Source organism: Pan paniscus, chromosome 15 (genome assembly GCF_029289425.2).
Source record: "Pan paniscus chromosome 15, NHGRI_mPanPan1-v2.0_pri, whole genome shotgun sequence".
Lineage (NCBI taxonomy): Eukaryota > Metazoa > Chordata > Mammalia > Primates > Hominidae > Pan > Pan paniscus.
Genome location: NC_073264.2, coordinates 102,947,936 through 102,974,335, shown reverse-complemented (window position 1 = coordinate 102,974,335; position 26,400 = coordinate 102,947,936). Strand labels below are relative to the sequence as shown.

The 26,400-nt window shown below is 42.5% G+C and overlaps 1 protein-coding gene, 1 long non-coding RNA gene and 1 other non-coding gene across 21 annotated transcripts in view; 1 reads left to right on the top strand and 2 right to left on the bottom strand.

The window, feature by feature from the left end:
• The window catches only part of PPP2R5C (protein phosphatase 2 regulatory subunit B'gamma), a 166,558-nt gene that overhangs the window by 107,412 nt on the left and 32,746 nt on the right, over positions 1-26,400 (bottom strand). For 4 of the 19 annotated variants that reach the window (XM_003807049.5, XM_003807048.5, XM_063596393.1 and 1 more), the window contains exon 1: positions 10,067-10,295. The exons of 14 other annotated variants lie outside the window; for them this stretch is intronic. In XM_003807049.5, coding sequence (XP_003807097.1) covers positions 10,067-10,160 — 94 coding nt within the window. In that variant the 5' untranslated portion in view covers positions 10,161-10,295. Of the gene's footprint in view, positions 1-10,066; positions 10,296-26,400 lie in introns of those variants that run through there. One more of the 19 variants, XM_014347713.5, reaches the window with a different exon arrangement.
• Positions 9,501-25,704, top strand: LOC134729002 (uncharacterized). Its single transcript, XR_010109838.1, has 2 exons — positions 9,501-9,886; positions 23,199-25,704. It is a non-coding gene; the product is annotated as an uncharacterized LOC134729002 (long non-coding RNA).
• LOC112437152 (U6 spliceosomal RNA) lies at positions 16,770-16,874 on the bottom strand. The gene has a single exon (XR_003025801.1). It is a non-coding gene; the product is annotated as a U6 spliceosomal RNA (small nuclear RNA).

The following is a 26,400-nucleotide window of genomic DNA, read 5'->3' as shown; positions in this document are numbered from 1 at the left end:
ATATCCACAGTTTGTCTGCTTTTTGTTCTGTCAAGTAAAAATGATTTTACATTACTATTCCCATAATTTAAAGTTCCTGGAAAAAGTGGCTATTTTGGCTCATAACTCACACATCACATGGGCGCTTTTCTTCAAGATGGCCATCACACTCCAGCATGCTAGAAGGGCTTTATGTGAACTCTGCATTTCGTCACGCAAAATTAAAAAGGAGGCTGGGTGCGGTGGCTCACGCCTCTAATCCCAGCACTCTGGGAGGCCAAAGCAGGAGGATCATTTGAGCCCAGGAGTTTGAGACCAGCCTGAGCAACCCAGTGAGACCCCAGCTCCACCAAAACAACAACAACAAAAAACCACGCTGGGTGTGGTGGTGCTTGCCTGTAGTCCCAGCTACACAGGATGCTGAGGTGGGAGGAATGCTTGAGCTGGGGAGGTTGAGGCTGCAGTGAGCTGTGATTGCGCCATTGCACTCCAGCCTGAGCAACCAAAAAACCAAACAAAAACAAACCCAAACAAAAACAAAACTAAAAACAAACCCAAACAAAAACAAAACTAAAAACAAACCCAAACAAAAACAAAATTAAAAAGGTATACAAAAGAGTTGAGACTTAAAAAGCCAGTAACTTCATGCTTTATCAAGGACATTCTTGGGTCAGACTGGTGTGCTGCTAGCTGAACACCGCTGTCCTGCTTGATGAAAGAAAGGCGCCACGTTCCTCGCCATTGCCTTTGCACCACCAGGGCAAACGTCCACACAGCGAAAGAGGTAAATTAGATCTTGGTAATCTTATGAGGCAGTGACGGCCTTGCAAACCCCCTGGAAAGCAGCTCTGTGACCCCAGGGGCCACAGGCTGCCCAGGGTGAACACTGCTCCATGCAAAGGCTTCAGAGTTCCAAGAGAGCGATTATCAAATGCTACCCCCCTTTGAGAAGTCTGACCAATTACACAAAGCTGGGAAAAAAACCAAAACCGGCAACCCATTCCTAATTATACATGTACAGAAACTGTCTACAAATGTAAACACACATATACAGACACCCTCACCACCCACCTCTTCCTTGAAGCCCACCAAGAATAAGAACCAGCAACTCAGGAAGAAGGGGAGGTGGTACTTTAGGGCTTGAGGGTTCTTCAGGACTTGTTCCCTAGAGTGAAACATTACTGTTTTCTTAAGTTATAAGTTAAAATACCATAATTAGAACACATTGCTCATGAGTAACACAACCAGCAGACAAAAATCCATGTGTATTACAACGAGGTCACATACATCGATGACAAAGAAACTGAAAAAACCTAATCACTGTTAACAGCTCAAATTCTACTGAAAACACCAAAATATCAACATTTAAAAACAATAAGATATAAGATTATAGTTGGGACTCCACTTATTCCAAATATTATTTAATTAAAGCAACATCTGCATTTAAAAACAACTAAAGGGAAATGACACGGAAAGCCACCCTATTTGAGATTAACCACAGATATCGCTCACTTTTTTTTTTTTTTTTTTTTGAGACAGAGTCTCACTCTGCTGCCCAGGCTGGTGTGCAGTGGCGTGATCTCGGCTCACTGCAACCTCCGTCTCCAGGTTTAAGTGATTCTCCTGCCTCAACCTCCCGAGTAGCTGGGATTACAGGCACTCGCCACCACGCTGGCTAATTTTTGTATTTTTAGTAGAGATGGGGTTTCGCCATGTTGGCCAGGCTGGTCTTGAACTCCTGACCTCAGGTGATCTGCCCACCTTGGCCTCCCAAAGTGCTGGTATTACAGGTGTGAGGCACTGCGCCTGTAATACTAACTTTTAAAGATGAAATTTCTTATGAATGTGATACTAAAACTCTTTTCTTCAAAAGAGTTAAAGATGAGGAGGGGAGATGTATATAAATGCCAATTTCTTATTTTACTCTAGACTTCACGGACTGGAGCACGGGAACAGAAAGACTGAATAGGGAGCATTAAGTATACTCTGAACTGAGGCCGTGGACATGTGCTTAGGACCATCTTAGCAGGTAACTATACACAATCTATAAGCAGAGCATAGTGCAAACTCCAGGGGTACTGATGATACTAATTTCTTCCAAATGGTGAAATGCCAAGCAAACTGCAAGAGATGAAAAGGCTGGGTAAAAGAGAGAGAGAGAGACAGATGAGCTTTGAGATGAACAAATACAGATAATACAGCTGGAGAAAAAGAAAACAGATTATGGCTAAGTGGCGGGGCCCTAGAGTACCATACGTGACCTACGAAAGAGACAACCACAGACACCATGAGCACTGAGTCTCACGACACTCCAGGCGCCATTTTAAGCTCTTTACGTGCATTCACTTAACTTTCAAAAAACCCCAAAGAGGTAGGTTGTATTATTATTCCCATTTCACGTTCCATTTCTAGAAACAGAGAGTGAGTCACACGCCCTAGACAGTTCAGCTTGCCTGGGGTGGGCGGGGTGGGGGATGGGGGGTGATCTGACCCTGGCGTGTGGCTCCAGGTCCTACCCTCAGCCACCAAACCCCCTGCCTCTTAAAGTGTGGAGGAAACTTTGGTTTTATCTTATCTTCTAGTGTGCCTTAAAGGCAGTTACACTCCAAAAGACCAATAAAAATGCCAATGAACATCAAAAACGGTTATGCACCCCAAAAATGCTGTTTGGTCAGATGGTGTGGCCGTCTGTGCAGCTACTGTGAGTTACAACCAGAGGACAAACACTGGCTGGCAAAGACTCAAATATGAAAGGCCACTGCTCATGGCTTAGGAAACAGTAGCTAAGTTATTACATTTTCTTTGTACATTTTTTCCAAAGCAGAACCTTTTTAAAGATATTTCCTTCACCAGAGAATATTGAAATGATAAGAGAGCGAAACAGCCTATTTTTTAAAAATATATTTCTCATCCTGGGGCAGTGGCTCATGCCTGTAATCCCAGCACTTTGGGAGGCCGAGGCGGGTGGAACACGAGATCAGGAGATCGAGACAATCCTGGTCAACATGGTGAAACCCTATCTCTATTAAAATACAAAATATTAGCTGGGTGTGGCGGTGGGTGCCTGTAGTCCCAGCTACTTGAGAGGCTGAGGCAGTGGAATCGCTTGAACCCAGGAGGCGGAGGCTGCAGTGAGCTGAGATTGCTCCACTGCACTCCAGCCTGGCAACAGAGCAAGACTCCATCTCAAAAAAAAAATATATATATATATATAATATTATATATATAAATATATAATATTATATATATAATATATAATTATATATATAATATATATATTTATTTCTCTCAAACAAAAAGTTAAAATCTCCATAGAATTTCAATGAATAATTGTATATTGTATATCCCCTCAGCTAGATTCAACAACTGTTCATGCTTTGACATATTTGCTTTTTACCCACTTTTCTCTTTACCATTTAAAGTTGCAGAAATCACGATCCTTCACTTATTAATACTTCATTCTGCATTCCCTAAGAATAAGAAAAGTCCCTTACAAAATTTGGACACCTTTTTACACCTAGAAAGTTTGCAGTAATTCCACACATCCAACATCATTCTGCACTTCACTTTCTCCAGCTGCCTTCAAAATGTCTCTAATAGGTTTGATTTCACACTTTTTAGAACAAGGATCTGATCTAGATTCACTCACTGTACCTGTTATATCTCTTTAGTCTTTTTTCTTTTTGAAACTAGAAGAGTTTTTGATTTATGTGTAATTCAAGGGCCTCAAATAAAGCCAGACTTCTACCTGCTGTGGGAGTACTGGTTTCCCCCATGCATTTTAGCCAGTGTCTTTCCAAGATGTCAGTGAGAGAAATGATTTACACCACGTTTCGAAGTTCTCCACTTGGCAGTCCTATTTCCAGTGTGACAGGGAGCGGAAACAGCACCTGAGCAAGGCCTAGAGTGGAGTGGGCACCTGTGTCGCTCTTTCGACCAGCCACCTTGTGTAAAGTCTGTCATCTTTTTGGTAGTCTTACTCCTGCACTTGGGTATAACGTCTGCTCAGCAGGTTTTTGCCTTGCAGCAAAAGCCATCTCCTATATGTTTTTCATTGAAATACGTTAACTACAGCGTATAGAGGTCTAGTACAGCTTCTCATGAGCTTCTCATTCCACTGATGAGGTATTTAGCTAAGAAATACATCAGACAGGCCGGGTGTGGTGGCTCATGCCTATAATCCCAGCACTTTGGGAGGCCAAGGCGGGCGGATCACTTGAGGTCAGGAGTTCGAGAGCAGCCTGGCCATCACGGTGAAACCCTGTCTGTACTGAAAATACAAAAAATAGCCGGGCGTGGTGGCGTGCACCTGTAATACCAGCTACTCGGGAGGCTGACGCAGGAGAATCACTTGAACCTGGGAGGCAGAGGTTGCAGTGAGCCGAGATCACGCCACGGCACCCCAGCCTGGGTGACAAAGCGAGACTCCAACTCAAAAAAGAAATATAGTAGATAGCTATTTCCTGAGTGATCACTCAGAGATAACTTTTAATTTTTAATCCACTGACACTAACTGATGCCTCTACTCTAGGAATAATGCTCAGTGTCACCAGAGAACAAGTTCAACAGGACTGTCCTCAGGATACTCCTGATTTTGTGGAGGAGATAAGTCAACAATTACTAGCTGGCAGATTTGGTAAGTGAACTGGGACAGCAGGTAAGATTATCAACTTTCTCCCTGCACACCAAGAACATACGCATGTAAACCTTTAACAAACTCCTATTCAACCCTGAAATGAGTTTTGAACTCCAGACACTCAAATACATTACCACTGTACAGAAAACAGTAAAAATCAAAAAGTACCTATGAGGTGGGAGCTTCCACCAGCATCTCTCAACACTCTGATGTCTGCAGAGCAAAGAACATGAGCTTTGCTATCAGACTGATTGAGGCTCAAATCTTGTTTCACTACATTCTCTGTGGCCCTGGGCAAGAGGCTCCCTTTTTTCTCCCGGGGGGACAAAAAAGGCAGGGGCGGTAGTGAGTGGGGGAGGATTATAATGCCTCACAGTGTTGGGCAGATTCAGAGAGAGAACAGAGGTACAGGGTTTCAGCTGTGACCTAGCACACTGAAGGCACTCAACGCACGCTGCTTCTCCTCTGGGACAGCCACCAGCAGCAGCTTCGGGACCTCGTACTTGGTGCTGCCAACAGCCCTGGACTGGGCCCTCTAGGCTGGGTGACCTTGGGGAGGAGAAATACTAGGATTGTCCTGCTCACCTGCCAGGCAGGAGTGCTGTGAGGAAGAAGTACATGAGTGTTCACAACAGCTTGTCACAATTGGCAAAGCGCTGTAGGATCCAAAAAGAACCACCTCGCAATTTTATTTGACATGTGGAACCAAAAGTTAGGATGTATCCCAAACCACTTTGTCTTTGTGTTTCTGTCTATTCTTTTCCTGGGTTTAAAAACACACACCCTATTCTTGACTAATAACCTTACCTCTATTTTTCTTTCATTCCTCTACACAACATACTTTAATGAGAAAATTTTAGAAGATAGCTTTTGCTGCAAGGCAAAATCTCCTGAGCAGACATTAGACCCAAGCTGGATGGTAAGCTTTTGTTTTTGCCTCTGAGATTGAGAGCGTATGGATGAGGGAGGTGGATGAGAGTGTGTTTATGAGCATAAATGTGTGTGTTTAAGGAACAAAAAGGTGTACAGACTTTACACAAACATACCCACCCCTGTTTCCTCAGAGAGTTATCTGTTACTTTGGTTACCTTCCACACCACCAGGAATACAAAAGAAACAACTTCACACCTAGGATACAGGATTGGATGCAGGATAGGATACGGGTAAGGTTAAGGCTGTAGTTCTATAACGTCACTTTGCAGAGAGCTACAGTTACATAGGAAAGAGATGTTTGTGAAGTAAAAATCTTGAGCTGAGGCACTGTTCAGAGGATCACTGGTTTAATTATTTGAAGAACTGTTTAGTCATCATTCAAACATTTTTCCTTCCTAATTTTAGGGAATAAAGATAACAGGGGGCACCCATTCTCACTAGTACTTACTGACTTCACACCATGCAGGTGTGTTACTAATTTAGCAACCCATGTGCATTATGTATAGCTATTGTTGTTATTATTAATATAGGTTAAGTCACCAGATTTAGCGCAGCAGGAAATGAAAGCCATGGGTTTGAGTTCTGTGCTTGCTTCTTGCATGTTTTTTAATGAATTTTTATTGGAAAGGTGAAGACCTTCAACAAATTGGTGACTCAGGAAGTACTTGTGAGAAAATAAACTTTTCCATTAGACCTCCACTTCCCAAGAAAAAATGGGTTTACATCAAAAGAATGGTTTGTTCTCCAACATCCCACCAGGCTGGAGCTACTCCTGAGTCTTTCAAGGACAGACTCATCCACCGGATAAGTTTGCTAATGACTAGAACAAGATGAGAGCAGTTAATAACATTCTTGAAGCCCAGAATAAGGGCCAGCTGGAAAAGGCTCAAAACTGTGTGCTTCCTCTCTGGCCATTACCATCTTTCCGGCTTGGCTGTCACTGCCTTAAACCTGGCTCCTGAAGTGAGCATGCGCTGCAGGGTGGGAAGCGGGCCCACCCACCACGCCTCACAGCATCACGGCTGGCCCAGCTTCCCAGCACAGGGAGGAGGCACTAGACTGAAGGCCTGCAGGAAACATGCTTTCCTATCCTTAACAGGCAATTCCGAAAGTCAAAGAACAGTCTAGAACAGAGTTGGTGAACTATGGTCCATGGGCCAAATCCAGCCTGTCACCTGTTTGTCAATAAAGCTTTATTGGACCACAGTTATGCCTATTCATTTACTGTCTATGGCTGCTCTCACCCACAAAGCCAAAGCTACTTACAATCTGGTCCTTTTCCAAAAAAGTCGAACAATTCCAGTCTAGGACTGTGCTGTCCAATATCCTAGCCACAAGACAGGTGTGTCCACTCAAATTTACAATAACTACAGTTAAAAATTCACTTTCTCAGCTGTATATGTTAAGTGCTCAGCAGTCGCAGGTGACCAGGGGCTGCTGCAGAGGACAGCACAGAACATTTCCACCACAGCAGACAGTTCTCCTGGACACAGCTGAGAGTAAGGATTTATGTCACCAAGCTACATTCACAGCCATCAAGTTCCAGGTGACTGTCCTTCTACAGACAGAAGGGCTTACACTAACTCTCAAAAATATGTCCCTTTCACACTCAAACTTATTAGGATGTGCAAATTCACCATTTTAATCGCAAAGTCCAGACTACTTGGTAGACAATAATGGTCAAAGCGATCGTGACAACAAATCAGGTGATCATTTTCCTTACTTACTTACTTGGTCCCCACCCTGATGGATGGTAAACTGGGAAAGCTGGGCCATAGCCCCTGCTCATATCCACATTAGAACCCTGCCTGGCATGTGGTATGGATCAATAAATATTTGTAAAATGATTAATAAATGAGCCCAAGGTACAAAACTGTTATACAAAAAGAGGCTATCGAGCCAAATAAATGGTAAGGCATTGGGGAAAATACCACTATTGTAATCCTGTAGCAAAATGTTCTTCAAGCAGCCAACATTCCTATTTTAAAATGATTTTTAAAAAAAGATCCAAAACAAAACAACACAACAGTCTGGGTTTGGATTCTGGCTCCACCACTTCCAGGCTGTGTGACCTTGGGTAAGTTATTTCTCCTTCAGTGGGAAAGACCCCTCCTTCCTAAATAAACGGGAAGGACAGCGCATCCCCACCCCATCCGAGTGAGCAGGGTAGCCCAGGGCGCAGCCCTCCTTGGTTCCTTCTGCTCCCGACACCAGCCCCTGCTCTCCCGGGCACCCTGCCGGTGTGTTCTTGCTCTAGCCCTCTCGTGGCAGAGCTCCTATGCTGGGTCTCTCCATTCGCTCCTTTGGGACAGGGGCTGCAACTTAATCACTGTAATGACGCTCAGCACTTGGCACACCGGAGCTGCTCAATGGATGTTAAGCTAAGACTCTAAGGCCCAATAAATAAATCAAATTTTGCTAAATCTCACATTAACATGCTCGCTCCAGAAAGTCTTTATGAGTAAATCAAGCGTTCTTCAAATTTTGAAGTTAGAAATTAGCCCCACTGTTTGAGTCAGAAGTTAGTCTTAGGTCTCCAAAGTTATCCCTTCTTAAAAACTCAAGTCTCTTTCAGGCTAATACACTTCACTACTTTTTCCCTCCACAATTATACAGCAAGCAACCAACTACCCAACCAACAGCAACAAATCCAAACTGGCCATAATAAGGTCTTGGAATTAAAAAAAAAAAAAATCAGTGTGGTTCAAGACACAACATGAAATGATTCTATTTCAGAATAAGTTCATAATTCAAAAACTGAGTAGTACATTAGGCATGTAATAAAAACCAGAAAACACAAACCAAAAAGATTTATGTTATTTATAAGTGGATACCTTAAAAGTATAAAAATTTACATTTTATATGCAGTCAATTTATCTTACTGCTAACTAGTTCGTTTTTAAGAACTAACTTGGCCAGGTACAGTGGCTCTTACCTGTAATCTTAGCACTTTGGGAGGCGGAGGTGGGAGGATCGCTTGAGCCCAGGAGTTCAAGACCAACCAGGGCAACATGGCAAAACCCCTTCTCTACAAAAAATATTAAAAAATTAGCTGGGCATGGTGGTGCGTGCCTGAAGTCTCAGCTACTCAAGAAACTGAGGTGGGAGAATCACCTGAGCTCGGGAGGTGGAGGCTGCAGTGAGCTGTGATCATACCACTGTACTCCAGCCTAGGTGACAGAGTGAGACCCTGTCTCCCAAAAAACAAACAAAAGCTATCTAACTTAAATCCAAACAATTACATTTTGTTCTTGCCCATTTGGTTCTTGCAGCTAAAATACCTGAATGTTACCTGTAGGCAACCTTTGCTTTTTACTGGATGCACTACAAAAACAATAAATTCACAGCCTGTCCTAGAATTTGGTCATTGAATGCTGATTTCCACCTTCATGAAAGATGGTTTGGAGAGAAAAGCACCACCCATTTTATTCCAGTAGATTGAGTCTGCATGTGCCTGGGTACACCCTGGGATCTGAAAAGTCTGGTCTGGCGTTTTAGTCATAGAGATTATTAGTCACCTAGAAATCTTGCTCCCACCCTTCCTTAAAAGAGATTCTGAGAAACAGTTTTGTTGGGGCACAGCTCTTATACTATAAATTCTAAAGTGATCTGATGAAGCTTAAAATCATTTTTCTATTTCACCCAATTATGACCAAAAAAAAATTCATATATCTTAAAATACCAAGAATAAGTAGGCTACTACCCTGATGCCTGTAGTTCAATATAACCGCTATTAATTACTAGAGTAGTTGTGCTTTTAGGCTAAGTTTTGAAACCAAAATATGCATAAAAAGAAGCAAACTAATTATTAAAACAGTGATCTCTATATACCTTGAAAACTTGTTGCCATTTAAAATTTTAAAAGCCAACTGGCAACACAGAGCCTATTTAAATGCAAAATATTTCCTAATATTCCACGAAAACGCTAACATTTCAAAAATGATGACCCACGATAGATTTCAATATTTCAAAGTGGAGCATATTTCTCTCTCAGGCTCCACGGCAAGAATGAAAACAATCCTTTTAAAGGAAGTTCTTTTCCAATCAATTGTGCATATTTTCTGACTGCAATTCATCTTTAATTCTGAGATGTGTCCTCGACAAAACCTTTGCAGCATTAAGCCACACAAATGTAACAGAAACTCTGCGTACGAACAACTTGGCCAGGCGCGACGGGCCCGCCTCTCCTTCCTACCCCCACCCAATACCTTCCCTGGGCAGTGACTTCACATCCTTTGACATCAGCACAGCTTTGAAAGGGGGATGGGAGAGCGAGCAGAAAGCAGAAAAACCAGCTTTGAACTATGCATGCAAGGCCTCTTTCAAGCCTCAAATTCTGTAAGTAGTTCGTAAAATGCCAAACTGCAGTGACACACCCAACCTCCTCTGGTTAAGTCTGCAGCGAAATGGGGTGAATTCTGCTAGAAAGGACTTCCTGCTTTTCTTATCTGAAGCACAATAGCCATTTATTAACTACCCACGGAAGGTTCCGATTCAGTGAAACACACAATAACTTACCTCGAATATGGAGAAGGGCCACGGGCTGGAAAGGCCCATTGGAGTTGGCCGCATCCACCACCATCCTGCTGCCCGCTTTATTACATGTCAACATCTAGACTTCAGCGGGAAAGGCAATGGGCTCCTTAAGGCAAGAAACCAGCCTCCATTTTAGTTTAAAAAAAAAAGACAAACTGAAGCTCTCTGCAGCTGGAGGGAACTGGCTGGTTCGTGATGTCAGCAGGCATGAAGCTCGCTGATTGGCCGGAAGCTGCAACTTAAAATGACACTAAAAAAACTGCAAACGGAAAGAGCGTTCTGTTTGGCTGTCAGTGTGCGTTAAAAGCTTGGACATTTTCCGGCTTTTTGCAGCCTTCGTTTCTCAGTAACTTTTAGGCAAAGATCCCATCTCTTAGGGGAAAGTACTGGAGGCCACAACCCTGGCCAGACTAAACAAATGATTTCGAGGGAGCCACCAAAAAAAAAAAAAAAAAAAAAAAAAGTGTGTGTATATGTCTGTGTGAACTTTAGCATTTCCCAGTGAGGGATCCCAAATTCATTTTATACCCACCTGTGCAACTTCGACTTGCTAGTTCTAATTAATATCTGCATCTTAGGTAGGATTCTGGCAACCCAGTGTTGTTTTTTTTTTTTTTTTTAACAAATGGTTAATCAAATATTACACAATTCTAATCCATTAGTTTGGACTCTTATTCAACTTCCCTTACCAATAGGACAAGTTATTAACTTATGATCCCAAACACTTTTTTTCTTGAGATCTATTTTTTCCCTGAAAAAATTAAGCTTAAAAACTTACGTAGAAAATGAAAGCCGCTTTATAAATTCGATAGCTAGAAAGTGACACAAATTGAAATATTTATATCACCTGGCCATGGGAGTAAGAAAGCAAAAAAATGAAATGGAGTGTGTTTATTTTTGTATTGCAAATATGCTGACATATTAAATACCTTTTAAGTTTTAGATATTTTGTTTAAATTTAAAATTAAAGATATTTTCACTTATTTTTATGGGGCTATTAAAAGCTGCTATTCAGATCTAAATTTTGTATCTTCAAATACAGTTAATGTAAAAAGCTATTCCAAGGAGAAAAACATTATTTCTGAATTGGATGGAGTATTGCAGGATCCCATGAGGGGGTGCGGTGAGATGATTCCCTACAAAAATGAGTGTTATTAGTAGTTCCAAATGAAAACGAACTATAAGAAAAGCCTCTTTGGCAGGTGGAACTGAAAAAAATTCCTCCTTTCTTCACACCAACAAGGCAGTTTGTCCAAACCATGGCTCCTCATTTTTAATAGTTCTCACACAACTCCCCTGCTCTTTCCCGCCCACTTGTGAAGGATACAAAAGCCCTTTAGTTCCTAAACATAATTCATAGTGGAGTAAGAAACACCTGAAACACAGCTAGGGCTCGCAGTTCCAGCTGAGGGTTTAGCGCCAGATACATTCAATGAGTAAGGGAACTGCTGCCACCCTTCAGGGCTGCTAATCAAGTCCTCCCTCACAAGAATGTAGCTTTTATTGTGTGTATCAATAGCAATTAAAATAAATAGATAAAAGCAAACCAAATCCCACCCTTCCCCCTCTTTCCCCAGAGCTGACAGACACTGCTGGATTCCATGGCTGGCCAGGAGATGATGTGATTTCTAACACAAGTGGGCAGTGGGCACGCACCACCTGAGCAGGCTGCCGGCCTCACACCTGCTCTGACTTTGCTGCTATCTGAACAGCAGAATTAAAATTTTTTTTTTTTTTAAAGAGCACGTGCTTTCGGTTGGGTAAGAGGAATTTAGATCTTAGCTGCCCTCCTGCCTCTGAGCCTTCACTGCTGACCTGTGGGGTTGTCTGTCTGGAGGGGACGGCCACCGATCACCAACAACCACTAGGAAGCAGTGTTGATGACTCTCACTGCCACACACCCCAGCCTCCTCCTCCTCCTCCTCCTCCGAGTGATGCCAGATGAACTCAGACACAATTAGGAACGAGGCGTTCAGGGGCTCAGGAAGGAGCCCAGGAGCAGATGCTTATTGAAGATCTGGGCTTTAAGGAGACAGAGACCTGCCCTCCAATGATTTAATATTTCATACGAGATAAGATGAAAAAATGTGCCTATCCTACAACTGTGCTGATGAGTGGGAATACAGAAATAAGGGGGAAAGGCTCCTAAGAGCTTTATATATAATATACGAAATAGGAGTCAAAGAAACAGTGAAGACAGTTTTTGATGTATTTTTCCTAATGATCTCAGATCAAAGGATCTTGCCTTTATTAGTGATTTACCCCACGCTCTTTTGAAACCCTGTGCATGTAAGTAGTTCTTTAAAGAACTCCAAGGCTGATCTGGCCATCATTGATAAAACAGACTCTAAGATAGAAATAAATAAACAAATACTATGAGGGAAGAAAAGAAGACTTGAATAAAGGTAAGGTGTACTTCTGAATTGGAAATATAAAAAATATAAATACTGCAGCTATGCTGATAATTTTCCCCCTAACTGATCTACAGGTTTAAAGTATTTCCAATTAAAATTCAGGTGGGCCTCTATTTTTCCAGGTACTTAGCAAAAGTATTCTAAAGTTCACCTGCAAAAAATAAAAGAACAAGAAGAATGAGAACACTACTAATGAGAAAGGCAAGTCCTACCAACTATAAAGCTGTATGAATTAATGACAGTGTGATGGGGCAAAAGAGGCAGATTAATGGGACAGAAGCGACAGCCCCAAACTGAGAAATATGTTGACATAAATGTAATATAATAAAGAGTGTATCTCAAATCAGTGGAAGGGGAAGAATTAGATAATTGCTTGGCAATCTTGGGGCAGACAACTGATTATATGCAGAAAAAAGTCAATTTAAGTCTTTTAACATCACACCAGAATAAAATCTGACGTGGCTTAAACAGTTAAATAAAAATCAATCAAAACCACCCCCCCCCCAAATCCCTATAACTTTTAGAAGAAAGGGAAAGTGAATAATCAATTCTCAAGCAAAAAAATAACATGTAAATACCTCTGAACAAACCCCTCAGGAATAGCACTCATATTAAAAATGACAAATTTCTGTGGTTTGTTTTTTTGGAGGCAGGGTCCTGCTCTGTCACCCAGGCTGGAGGGAAGTGGTATGATCTCTGCTCACTGCAGCCTCGACCTCCTGGGCCCAAGTGATCCTCCTGCCTCAGCCTCCTGCAGAGCTGGGACCACAGGCTTGAATCACCACAACTGCTCATTTTTTTCATTTTCAGTAGAGATGAGGTCTCTACTATGTTGCCCAGAATAGTCTTTTAACTCCTGGGCTCAAGTGTTCCTCCAGCCTCAGCCTCCCGAAGTGCTGAGATTGCAGGCATCAGCCACCATGCCCGATCTTAAAATCACAAATTTCTGTATGTTCTCTCCAAAAGCAAGCAAAAGGAAATATAAATGCTATAAATACAAGGAGTTAATAATATTATAATTGATTAAAAAACAATTGTCTAAAAATTGTGCCACTATTTACAATAGCAAAGACTTGGAACCAACCCAAATGCCCATCAATGACAGAATGGATAAAGAAAATGTGGCACATAAGTACCATGGAATACTATGCAGCCATAAAAAAGAATGAGTTCATGTCTTTTGTAGGGACATGGATGAAACTGGAAGCCATCATTCTCAGCAAAGTAACACAGGAACAGAAAACCAAACACTAAATGATTTCACTCATAAGTGGGAGGTGAATAATGAGAACACATGGACACAGGGAGGGGAACATCACACACCAGGACCTGTCGGGGGGTGGGGGACAGGGGGTGGGAGAGCATTTGGACAAATATCTAATGCACGCAGGGCTTAAAACCTAGATGACAGGTTGATAGGTGCAGCAAACCACCATGACACATGTACACCTATGTAACAAACCTGCACGTTCTACACATGTATCCCAGAACTTAAGGTAAAATAAAAACAAAAAAATAAAAATAAAAATTGTGCTAAAATATACATCAACACAAAATGTACCATCTTAACTGTTTTCAGCATACAGTTCTGTGGCATTAAGCACATTCACAGTGTCTTGCAACCCTCACCACCATCCATCCACCGAACTCTTCACCATGCAAAACTGACACTCTGTCCCCATTAAACAGTAACTTTCCATTCTCCCTCCTTCCAGTGCTGGCAACCATCACTCTACTTTCAGTCTCTATGAACTTGTCTACTCTGGGTACTTCACATAAGGGGATCTTACAGCGTTTGTCCTTTTGGGACTGGCTTATTTCACTTAGCATAATGTCCGCAAGATTCATCCATGTTGTAGCAAGTGCCAAAATTTCCTACCTTTAAAGGGCTGAATGATATTCCATTGGCATACAATGAAGTTGTTTATTCACTCTTGCCTGTTTACGGACATTTGGGTTGCTTCCACCTTTTGTCATTTGTGAATAATGTTGCCATGAACATGGGGCTACAAGTATCTGCTCATGCCTCTGTTTTCAGTTCTTTTGGGTGTATATCCAACAAGTGAAATTGCTGGATCATATGGCAGTTCTATTTTTATTTTTTTCCCATTCTATTATTTTTAATTGATGCATAATAGCGATACACAGTTTCAAGGTATATGTGTAATATTTGGAAGAACTGCCATACTGTTTTCCACAGTGGCTGCACCATTTCACATTCCCACTGACAGTGCACAGGGCCGGGTGTGGTGGCTCACACCTGTAATCCCAGCGCTTTCTTTGGGAGGCTGAGGCAGGCAGATCACTTGAGGTCAAGAGTTTGAGACCAGCCTGGCCAACATGGCAAAACCCCATCTTTACTGAAAATACAAAAATTAGCTGGGCGTGGTGGTGCGTGCCTGTAGGCCCAGCTACTCAGGAGGCCGAGGCAGGCTGCAGTGAGCCAAGATCACATCACTGCACTCCAGCCTGGGTGACAGGGCGAGACTCCATCTCAAACAAACAGACCCTAAGAAACAAAAAACAGTGCACAACAATAGTTCCAATTTCTCCACGAGGACATTAACACTTATTTTTTAAAACTTATTTTTAATTTTTATGGGTACATAGTAGGTATATATATTTAAGAGACACAAGAGATGTCTTGATACAGGCATCCAATGTGAAATAAGCTCATCATGGAGAATGGGAATGGGGTATTCATCCCCTCAAGCATTTATCCTTTGAGTTACAAACAATCCAATTACATTCTTAGTGTTATTTTAAAATGTACAATTAAGTTATTGTTGACTATAGTCACCCTGTTGTGCTATCAAGTGGGTCTTATTTATTCTAACTTTTTTTGTACCCATTGACCATCCCCCCCCCCAACCCCCACTACTACCCTTCCCAGTCTCTGGTAACCATTCTTCTACTCTCTATGTCCATGAGTTCAATTGTTTTGATTTTTAGATCCCATGAATATGTGAGAACATGTGATGTTTGTCTTTCTGTGCTTGGCTTATTTCACTTAACATAAAGATCTCCAGTTCCATCCATGTTGCTGCAAATGACTGGATCTTTCTTTTTCATGGCTGAATAGTACTCAATTGTGTATATATATATTTTTTATTCATTCATCTGTTGATGGACACTTAGGTTGCTTCCAAACCTTAGCTATTGTCAACAATGCTGCAACAAACATAGGAGTGCAGATATCTCTTTGATATACTGATTTTCTTTCTTTGTGGTATGTACCCAGCAGTGGGACTGCTGAATATATGGTAGCTCAATTTTTAGTTTTTTAAGCAACATCCAAACTGTTCTTTATAGTGGTTGTACTAATTTACATTCCTAACAACAGTGTACGAGGGTTCCGTTTCCCCCACATCCTCTCCAGCATTAGTTATTGCTTGTCTTTTGGATAAGCCATTTTAACTGGTATGAGATGGTATCTCATTGTAGTTTTGATTTGCATTTCTCTAATGATCAATGATGTTGAGCACCTTTTCATAGGCCTGTTTGCCATTTGTCTGTCTTCTGAGAAATGTCTACTCATATCTTTTGCCCATCTTGTGATCGGATTATTAATTTTTTTTCCTATAGAGTTGTTTGAGCTCCTTATATATTCTGGTTATTAATCCCTTGTCAGATGAGTAGTTTGCAAGTATTTTCTCCCATTCTGTGGGTCGTCTCTTCACTTTATTGATTGTATCCTTTGCTGTGCAGAAGCTTTTTAGCCTGATGTGATCCCACTTGTCCCTGTTTGCTTTTGTTGCCTGTGCTTGTGGGGTATTGCTCAAGGAATTTTTGCCAAGACCAATGTCCTGCAGATTTTCCCCATTGTTTTCTTATAGTAGTGTCACAGTCTGAGGTCTTAGATTTTTTTTTTTTGAGATGGAGTCTTGCTCTGCTGTCCAGGCTGGAGTGCAAGTACAGTGGTGCGATGTCTGCTCGCTGCAACCTCCACCTCCCAGGTTCAAGTGATTCTGCTGCCTCAGCCTTCCAAGTTGCTGGGACTACAGGTGCCCGCCACCAAGCCCGGCTGATTTTTTGTATTTTTAGTAGGGACAGGGTTTCACTGTGTTAGCCAGGATGGTCTCAATCTCCTGACCTCGTGATCCACCTGCCTTGGCCTCCCAAAGTGCTGGGATTACAGATGTGAGCCACTGCACCCGGCCGAGGTCTTAGATTTCTTTAATCCACTTTGATTTGATTTTTGTATATAGTGAGAAAGAGAGGTCTAGTTCCGTTCTGCATATGAATATCCAGTTTTCCCAATGCCATTTATTAAAAATATGCAACTGCTTCACGAATTTGCATGTCATCCTTGCGCAGGGGCTGTGCTAATCTCTGTATCATTCCAATTTTAGTTTATGTGCTGCTGAAGCGAGCACTATTTTTATTGTTAGAGACAGGGAGGGTCTTGCTCTGTCACCCAGGCTGGAGTGTAGTGGCATGATCTTGGCTCACTGCAGCCTTGACCCTCTGGGCTCAAGCAATCCTCTCACCTCAGCCTCCCGAGTAGCTGGGACCACAGGCACGTGCTACCAGCTAGTTTTTGTATTTTTAGTAGAGATGGAGTTTTACCACGTTGCCCGGGCTGGTCTCAAACTCTTGAGCTCAAGTGATCTGCCTGCCTTCGCTCCTTTTTTTTTTTTTTTTTTTTTTTAAATAGTAGCCATCCTAGTGGGTGTGAAGTATCTCACTGTAATTTTGATTTTCATTTTCCTAATGACAGAGATGTTGAGGATCTTTTCATGCACTTATTGGTCATTTGCAGATATTATATTCTTTGGAGAAACGTCTATTTAAGTATTTCACACATTTAAAAAATCAAGCTGTTTTGCTCAGTTGTAGGAGTTCTTTAGATATTCTGGATATTAACTCCTTATCAGTTATATGATTTTTCAAATATCTCCTCCCATTCTGTGGCCTGCCTTTTCTTGTTGACTGGGCCCTTTAATGCAGAGATGTTTTAAATTTTTATGTAGTCCAATCTATCTATTTTTATTTTTGTCGCCTGAGCTTTTGGTATCATAGCCAAGAAATCACTGTCAAATCCAATGTCATGAAATCTTTCTCCTATGTTTTCTCCTCAAACATTATAGTTTTACTCTTAGGTTTAGGTGTTTGATCCATTTTGAGCTAATCTTTGTATGTGTTATGAAGGTAAGGGTCCCACTTCATTCTTTATTTTTATTTTTATTTTTGAGACAGAGTCTCGCTCTGTCACAAGGCTGGTGTGCAGTGGCGCGATCTCGGCTCACTGCAATCTCCGCCTCCTGGGTTCAAGCGATTCTCCTGCCTCAGCCTCCCGAGTGGCTGGTACTACAGGTGTGTGCCAACACACCCAGCTAATTTTGTATTTTTAATACAGACGGGGTTTCACCATGTTGGTCAGGATGGTCTCGATCTCCTGACCTTGTGATCCGCCCGTCTCAGCCTCCCAAAGTGCTGGGATTCCAGGCGTGAGCCACCGCGCCTGGCCAGGTCCCGCTTCATTCTTTTGCATGTGAGTACCCAGTTTTCCCAACACCATTTGTTGAAAAGACTGTGTTTTCCCCATTGAATGGTCTAGGCAACCATGTCAAAACTCATTTGACCACCTATGTGAGGGTTTGTTTCTGGGCTCATCTTTATGCCAGTACTACACAGTCTTGATTACTGTAGCTTTGCTGTAAGTTTTAAAGTCAGGATGTGTGAGTCCTCCAACTTTGGTGTTCTTTTTCAAGATTGTTTTGGCTATGCTTATCTCTTTGATATTCCCTATGAATCTTAGGATGAAACTTTTCTATTTCTGGAAAAGAATGCTGTAAAAGTTTTAATAGGGATTGCACTGAATTTGTAGATTGCTTTGGGCAGTATTGACATCTTAACAACATTAAGTCTTCCAAACCATAAACGAGAGATGTTTTTCCATTGGTTGGTGTATTCTTCCATTTCTTTCAGCAACATTTCATAGTTTGCAGTGTGCAAGTCTTTTCTCTCCTTGATAACTTCATTTCTAACTATCTTACTCTTTTTGAGGGCATCATGTTTTATTTATGGTTCTAAAATACTGGAAACTACTTTAATGCCAAAGGGATTATCCCACATACCTAGTGAAATATTACATATCCATCAGAAATACTTATAAATGTATAAAATGAAAATATAAGTGAAAGAGGCAGTGTGTAATCAGAAATAAAATGATCATAGGAAGAATCACTCCCCAAATATCCACAGTGTCATCATTGGGTGGTATGGGTATGAGTTTTTCTTTTTTAAAATTGATATATAATAGTTGTGCATATTTGGAGGGGACATGTGATATTTTGATGCCTGTTAACAATGTGTAATGACCAGGTCAGAGTAACTGGGATACCTATCACCTCCAGCATGTATCTTTTCTTTGTGTTGGAAACATTACAATTCTTCTCTTCCAGCTACTTTGAAATATATAATAAATTATTGTTAACTACAATTCCCCTACTGTACTCTTGAATTCTAGAACTTATTCCTTCTGACTGTATTTTTGCAGCCCTTAACCACCCTCTCTCCCTATCTTCCCTTCCCAGCCTCTGGTAACCACCATTCTCCTCTCTACCTCCATGAGAGCCATTATTTTTTTACCTCCCACATGAGTAAGATCACATGGTATTTGTCTCTCTGTGCCTGGCTTATTTCACGTAACACAATCACCTCTGGTTCCATCCATGTTGCTGCAAATGACAGGTTTCTATTCTTTTTTATGGCTGAATAATATTCCATTGTCTATATGTCCTACATTTTGTTTAGTCATTCATCCACTGATTGACACTTAGGTTGATTTCATTTCTTGGCTATTGTGAGCGATGCTGCAACAAACATGGCAGTGCAGGTGCCCCTGTGATATACTGATTTTCTTTCTTTTGGATATATACCCAGCAGTAAGGCTGTAGGATCATATGGATGTTTTTTATTTCTAAAATTTCCCTTTTTTTTTTGGTATTGCTAAAACAAGCATACATTACTTTCAGAGTAATTAAAAGTGACAATTTTATTTTATATATATTTTTAATTTTTATTTTATTTTGAGTTAGAGTCTTGCTCTGTTGCCCAGGCTGGAGTGCAATGGCACCATCTTGGCTCACTGCAACCTCTGCCTCCTGGGTTCAAGCAATTCTTGTGCTTCAGCCTCCTGAGTAGCTGAGATTACAGGCAGGCACCATCATGCCTGGCTAATTTTTTGTACTTTTAGCAGACACGGGGTTTCGCCTTGTTGCCCAGGCTGGTCTCAAACTCCTGAGCTCAGGTGATCCGCCTGCCTCGGCCTCCCGAAGTTCTAGGATTACAGGCATGACCCACCGTGCCTGGCCTAAAGTAACGATTTAAAAAAATACGTACATTTTTTGAGACAGGGTCTCACCCTACCACCCTGGAACCTAGTGGCATGATCACAGCTCACTGAAACCTCAGCATCCTGAGCTCAAGTGATCCCCCCACCTCAGCCTCCCAAGTATCTGGGACTACAGGCGTGCACCAGCATGCCTGGCTAATTTTTAAATTTTTTGTAGGGACAAGGTTGTCCAGGCTGGTCTCAAATTCCTAGGGTCAAGGGATCCACCCGTCTTGGTCTCCCAAATTACTGGGATTATAGGCGTGAGCCACTGCACCTGGCCTAAAAATAATTTTTAAAAAGAGATATAGATTAAGTCACTGCAGGGAGAATCCCTTAATGAATACTGTCTCTTAGGCACAGGCTAGGAACAAAGAAAGGGCTGTGATGAGAACCAAGAAAGTCTGAACCAAGGAAATCTGGATAAATGAGATCAGGTACATAAAAAACACAAACAAAATTAGCTGAAATGAGGCATGGAAAATGGAACCAACACAGATTAGAGGAGGTTGACTCCCTGTCTCAAATCAGTTTTGAACCGCCTGGACCTTCTCCTGTAAGCCTGTCACCTTTGCATTGAGTCTGTAGGCTCACTGAAGCTATCAGAGTTCAATTGGGTCTCCAGAGTACTTTCCTCACTGATGAAACAAACTCTAAGTAAATGCAACCCAGAAGAGGCTCATAATGCAACCATGTCGCTCGCACTGGGCCAGGTTTTCATCACCTGCTTAGGGAGGGGCTAGACAGAGGGGACAGCTCAGCATGGGGAGCGAGGCTGCCTTCAATAAACCCCCGCTGGTCCTTTCCTCACCCGTAAAAGGGCATATATGTCATCTCCCTATCCCCTCACGTTTAGAGAAGCCAGCGTCAGATATGGAGTGCGCTCCCCATGCTGAGTTGAGGTGGACAGCTTGGGAGGGACTGAGGCAGGACACAACTAAATACAGCTCCGGCCATCAGAGCAAAATGCAGGAAGCAGTGGGCATTGTCCCACTGGAAAAACACGGGCCATCTGCCAACAGAAAGATCCCTTCAGCTGCGGCGTGGGGATGCAGCAGAGCCACCTGAGGAATCTCTGCTTAGACCACCCTCATCCAGGCAGGCTTCCTCTTCCCTCCCGGTCTGTGGCTTGGACCACAAGCTCTTCCTTGGTCCAGCTCCTAGAGAATGGCTGGCATGCAGGTGTTTCATCAAATGTACTGAATGAATGAATCAAGCAGTTGCACCCAATTCCGATCTTACAAAACCACCTTGCTACCCTTTACACCTCTTCCAGGTAGCACGTAATTAAGAGGGATATGCCGTCAAATCATCTCAAGAACAGCATTTCCCTCTCCCCTGATCACAGACCCCATTCCAGGCCCCCCATGATGCACTTGCTAAGGAGTGGATGCCTTCCACTCACCTCCTGTGACACGCCTACCTGCCTTCTACGCTGGCCTCGCAGCGACGTTCTGAACCTTTCCTGAGACTGCAGCTGCCTGTGAAGGGCTTGAGCAAGGACCAAGGAAGGGCGCTTTGCTGGGCCCAGCCCACCTAGCATACCTTCCACAGCTCAATGGGCCAACAAGGCCACAGTGCTCAATATGGTCTCCCGTCAAATGCCATAACTACAATAATCTATGTACTAGACAATAATGAAGAAACAATTATTTCATATTTTTTTGGAGACAAGGTCTCCCTATTTTGCCCAGGCTGGGCTTGAACTCATGATTCTCCCCCTCCTCAGCCTAGTGAGTAGCTGAGAAGTCAGGTGCACACCACTGTGCCTGGCTTGAAAAGGAATTATTCTTTATTCTTTGATCCCTCTGTCACTGTTTTATTCTTTACTTAAAAACAAACTACCTGTAAATACATCCTACTGATTTTATTTCTAGGTAGTATTTCTGATTAAAACTTTCAAATTTTCATTTCTACATCATTCGGCTGAAGGTTTTATTTCTTAAGGCTCTCCAAGCAATTTTGTAGGCAAATTAAATATGCTTCTATTTTAGTGAAGACATTTTATCGTAATTAACAGAAGGCTGGTGTTCTGAACCTAGAGAACGGTGGCATCATGCGCACAGTGCACTCACACTGCGCTGGCCAGCACTTTTTTTTTTTTTTTAAACTGGAAACTATATGAGCATGGATGATGTATGCTTTGTTGGGTAAGAATCTGAACTAAAAAAATTGGCTTCACTTCACAGTTTAAAATAGACTTTTTCCTTAGACAGATCAAAGATACCTAACATTCAGCTATGTTCAAAGGCTGCCAGGGAACTTCTGCTTGCCAACAGCAAGGACACAGGGACAGGCACTTGTTGCTGTGTGAGCGAGGCCTGGGAGTGATTAAAGAGGATGGACGAGCTTGTCCACAGGGAAGCTCAGCGTAGGTGAGTGGAGTAGATGAAGTGAAATCCACCCAGAGTGCTGGGGCTGTGTGTGAGACCTTGGTTACTTTCATACTTCCTACAGCTAGTCTGGAAAACCTTTCAATCCAAAGCAAGTACTCACACTCCTTCCTTGTTCTAAGAACGTAGGGAACCAACGCGAAGTAAAAGTATGCATACATCGGAGTGCTTTCATGCTGATTGTTTTTTTTTTTAACTTGCCAACTTGCCGACACCCTTTTAGGAGCCTACACAGTAGGTCAAGTGAGTCAGGAGCCTCATTTTCCAAGAGGAAATCCGAGGTGGAGGGAGGTGAAGGGAGAGGTGGCCCTGGCTGGGGTTTTGGCCACCCCACGAGAGGTGACACCACAACCATCTCGGTGAAAATGGAGAGGGTGGAGAAAGAGGGCAGAGGGGCCAGGAGGGCTTTTCATTCCTTCAGGGGACACACTGTGTGTTTCCTGGGTCCTTGGCAGATGCTCGAATGGATGACACAGGCAGACAAGCACGCAACTGTTAACTCGTGTACTGACTGAATGTGTGTGGCGTGCTCTGCAACCCACGCGTCCATCCACTGATGGGGGGATACGCGGAATGTGTCCGTCCACACATCACTGAAGGATGGCATCAGCCTTCGACGGGAGCGAGGGTCTGGCACGTACTACAATGTGGGGGGACCTGGAAGATATTATGTTTAGGGAAATAAGCCAGGCACAGAAAGACAGATACTGTACGATTCCGCTTCTAAGAGGCTCCTACTGTGGGCAAAATCATAGAGACAGAAAGCAGAATGGGGAGACAGCCACTTACTGTTTAATGGAGTTTTTGTTGGGGATGATGAAAAGTTTTGGGTAGAGATAGTAGTGATGGGTGTACAGCATTTTGAATGTATTTAATACCACCGAGTTGTACACTTATGAATGGTTAAAATAATAAATATTATGTTTTAACGTGTATTTTACCTCAGTTTTTAAATTTTTTTTTTTTAGATAAGGACGGCTTGAGCCAGGGCAGTTCAGGAAACACTTGAGGAGCAGAGGCAGCAGGGCGCTGGACCAGACAGAGGACGGGAATGTCCAAGAAGTGGTCTCTGTGTGCGGTAATGAGCCGAGATTACAGCTGGCAGCTGGAAACTAAACCCCATGGGTGCCACCCAGAGAGAGCTGAGACTGACCATGGAGTAACGGCCAAGGTCATGTGTGTAGCCCCGGGCCATGGAGAGGGGGTACCCTGGAGGGGCTGGGCTGACTGGCTGGGCTCAGGCTGTCTGACAGGCAACGGGCTCCCCAGTGTTCCGAAGAGGGAGTGGCCCTGGTGGTACCTCTCTGTGGCTTAGAGGGGCTGAAGCTAGAACACCGCTGTGACTCCGGGCCCGCTGGTTCCCTGAGGGCAAGGGCCACCTTGGGTCATCGCTCTGAACACCTCCCCCTTGCTCTGAGAAGCACAGATGGCCAGTGTGAACTGCCTCAGCAATCCAGGGACTGTGTCCTCTCATTAAGATATCATGGCAAATCACGAGAAGACACAAAAATCAAAACATGCAAGAGAAGAAAAGACTAATGAAAGCAGAGATTCCCTGTGCGGCTCTTTCTAAGCTGACTAGAAGAGCAGCAGGCACTCCGATAACTTCCGCACAGTCCATTTTTATTATTCTTCAACTAACAGGCAAGAAGCCAAAGTTCCTGTAAATATATGCATAATTCATTTGTAGGCAGTTAAACCTCTACTTTTATGGTAAAGCTTTCAATTGTATCAGAAAATAGGCAGGGCGCAGTGGCTCATGGCTGTAATCCTAGCACTTTGGGAGGCGGAGGTGGGTGGATCACTTGAGCCCAGGGGTTCGAGACCAGCCTGGGCAACATGGTGGAACCCCGTCTCTACTAAAAATACAAAAATTAGCTGTGCGTGGTGGTGCGCACCTGTGGTCCCAGCTACTTGGAAGGCTGAGCTGGGAGGACTGCTTGAGCCTGGGAGGTCCAGGCTGCAGTGAGCTGACATTGTGCCACTGCACTCCAGCCTGGGTGACAGAGCGAAACCGTGTCTCAAAAAAGAAAAGAAACTGCTTTGAATGAGGGTGAAGTATTGTATTTGCATGAGAGGAGAGCAAGAGATATAAAATATTTAACTGGTATTCAAAAGCCAATTTTAAACAATTCAAGTAAATTCTAACAATAATGTAATGACTTCTTTCACAAAAGACCAAATACTCAGCAACTCTTTTGCCCCAGGGTCTCCAGTTAGCTAGCCGATAATAAGTCCTACATTATTCTGCTATAACTTTGACTTCTCCTAGTCTTTTCTTTTCTAAAACTGGCCTCAAAAAACAAGTCCGTGATTAATTTACTCTTCCTATAAGTATCTTAAAAAAAAAAGGTCTCTTTATTTAACATTTAACACTTCCACCTTCCAGTCCAAAAATGTTAAATGAAGGCATTAATTCAGAATAATCTTACAATGAACAGGTCTGAGGGCTATATTCAACCTCACTGTTAAAAAAAAATAAAAATATGAAATACCTTTTTCTACTTATCAAATAACTACAACTTTTACATGATCTCAGCATTGGAGAGGTACGACGGACAGGCATCTCACATACTCTGTATGTGGTGCTACTCTCTGGAAAGTGTGTAGACAATATCTATTAAGGGTTTTTGAAAATGCCTGCTCTTTGATCCAGTACCTCCTTCATCAAGCTTAAGGAAAGGTTCAAAGATGTGAACAACAATAACAAAAGATTAACAGAACAGTATCATTTATAATAACTGAAAAACTGGGGTATCCACAGAATGAAATAATAAACGGTTGCTAAAAATCATGCCTCTCGTTCCCACTAATGTCAGAAACAAGACAAGTATGCCCACTCTCACCACCACTATGTAACATTTTACTGAAATTGTTTTACTGAATTTATTAGTCAACTAGAGAGAAAGACATGTGAGTTTACAATTATAAATAGAGGTGAAATTATGTGCAGATGCTCTAATTAATACCTGAATATTCAAAAGAATCAACTGAAAAACTGATGCAAACAATCAGGTAATTCAGTAAGGAAGCAGGTTATGAAAGCAAGGCCCCCAAATTCAATAGCCTTCATATAAACAACTAATAACTAGAAGACACAATGGAAGAAAAGACTCTATTTACAAGAGCGATGATAATGATTATCTAGGCATTAGCTTAGTAAGAGACATGCAAAACCGACAAGGGAAACTTAAAAACAGCCTTAAAGGACATGAAAGTGGCCTTGGAAAATAGTCATAGCATACTCTTCGAGGAGGCACACATCACAAGATGCCAGCCCTCCCTCAGATATTTGCAAAATGTAACAGGATCCCAATAAAAATGCCAACAGTAGCCAGGCATGGTGGTGCGTGCCTGTAATCCCAGCTACTTGGGAGGCTGAGGCAGGAGAATCATTTAAGCCCGGGAGTTCAAGACCAGCTTGGGCAACATCGCATGGAACTGTCTCTAAAATAAATAAATAAATAAAGTCAACAGCTGTTTCTTTCTGCAATGACTATGGGTCAATTCAAAGTTCCAACTGTTTGCAGTAATATCAATATTGTTTTTGGGAACTGTTTAAGAGAATATACCCATAATTACATTAGTGATGCTAGAAATCAACATTTTCAGTGTAAGACAGAGATAAAACTATGAAAGCCAAGAAATAAGTGAAAGTGATAGGAACAGGAAGCAGGGAAGTTCTGGGCAGAAGAGGGCACGTCCCTTGTGAGGGCCCTAGCCTCAAGCCAAAAAGCCTGGAACCTTGGTCCAAAGTGAGAACATGCATTCCTGTTTCCCCACTCGAATGCTGCCTTTTCCAAAACCACCCATGGCTTGCCCCGTGCCTCCATCCTGTGCCCATAAAAACCCCAGGCTCAGCTGGTAGAGAGAAGAGAAGCAACTGGACATAGGAGACTAGAGTTGGATGTTGGAAAGAAGCGGCTTCACTTCAGAGGGACAACTTGATGGCGTAACTTCAGAGAAGAATCTGGCTGGAGACAGCCAGACTTCAGGGGAAGATTACCTTCCCACTCTGTCTCCTTTTTAGCTTCCCTTCCCACTGAGAGCCACTTTCATTGGCAATAAAATCCCCTGCATTTACCGTCTTCAATTCCTTCATGCAACCTCATTCCTCCTGGATGCTGGACAACAACTTGGGTGCCATGAGTATGGGTGTAAAAGGTTGTC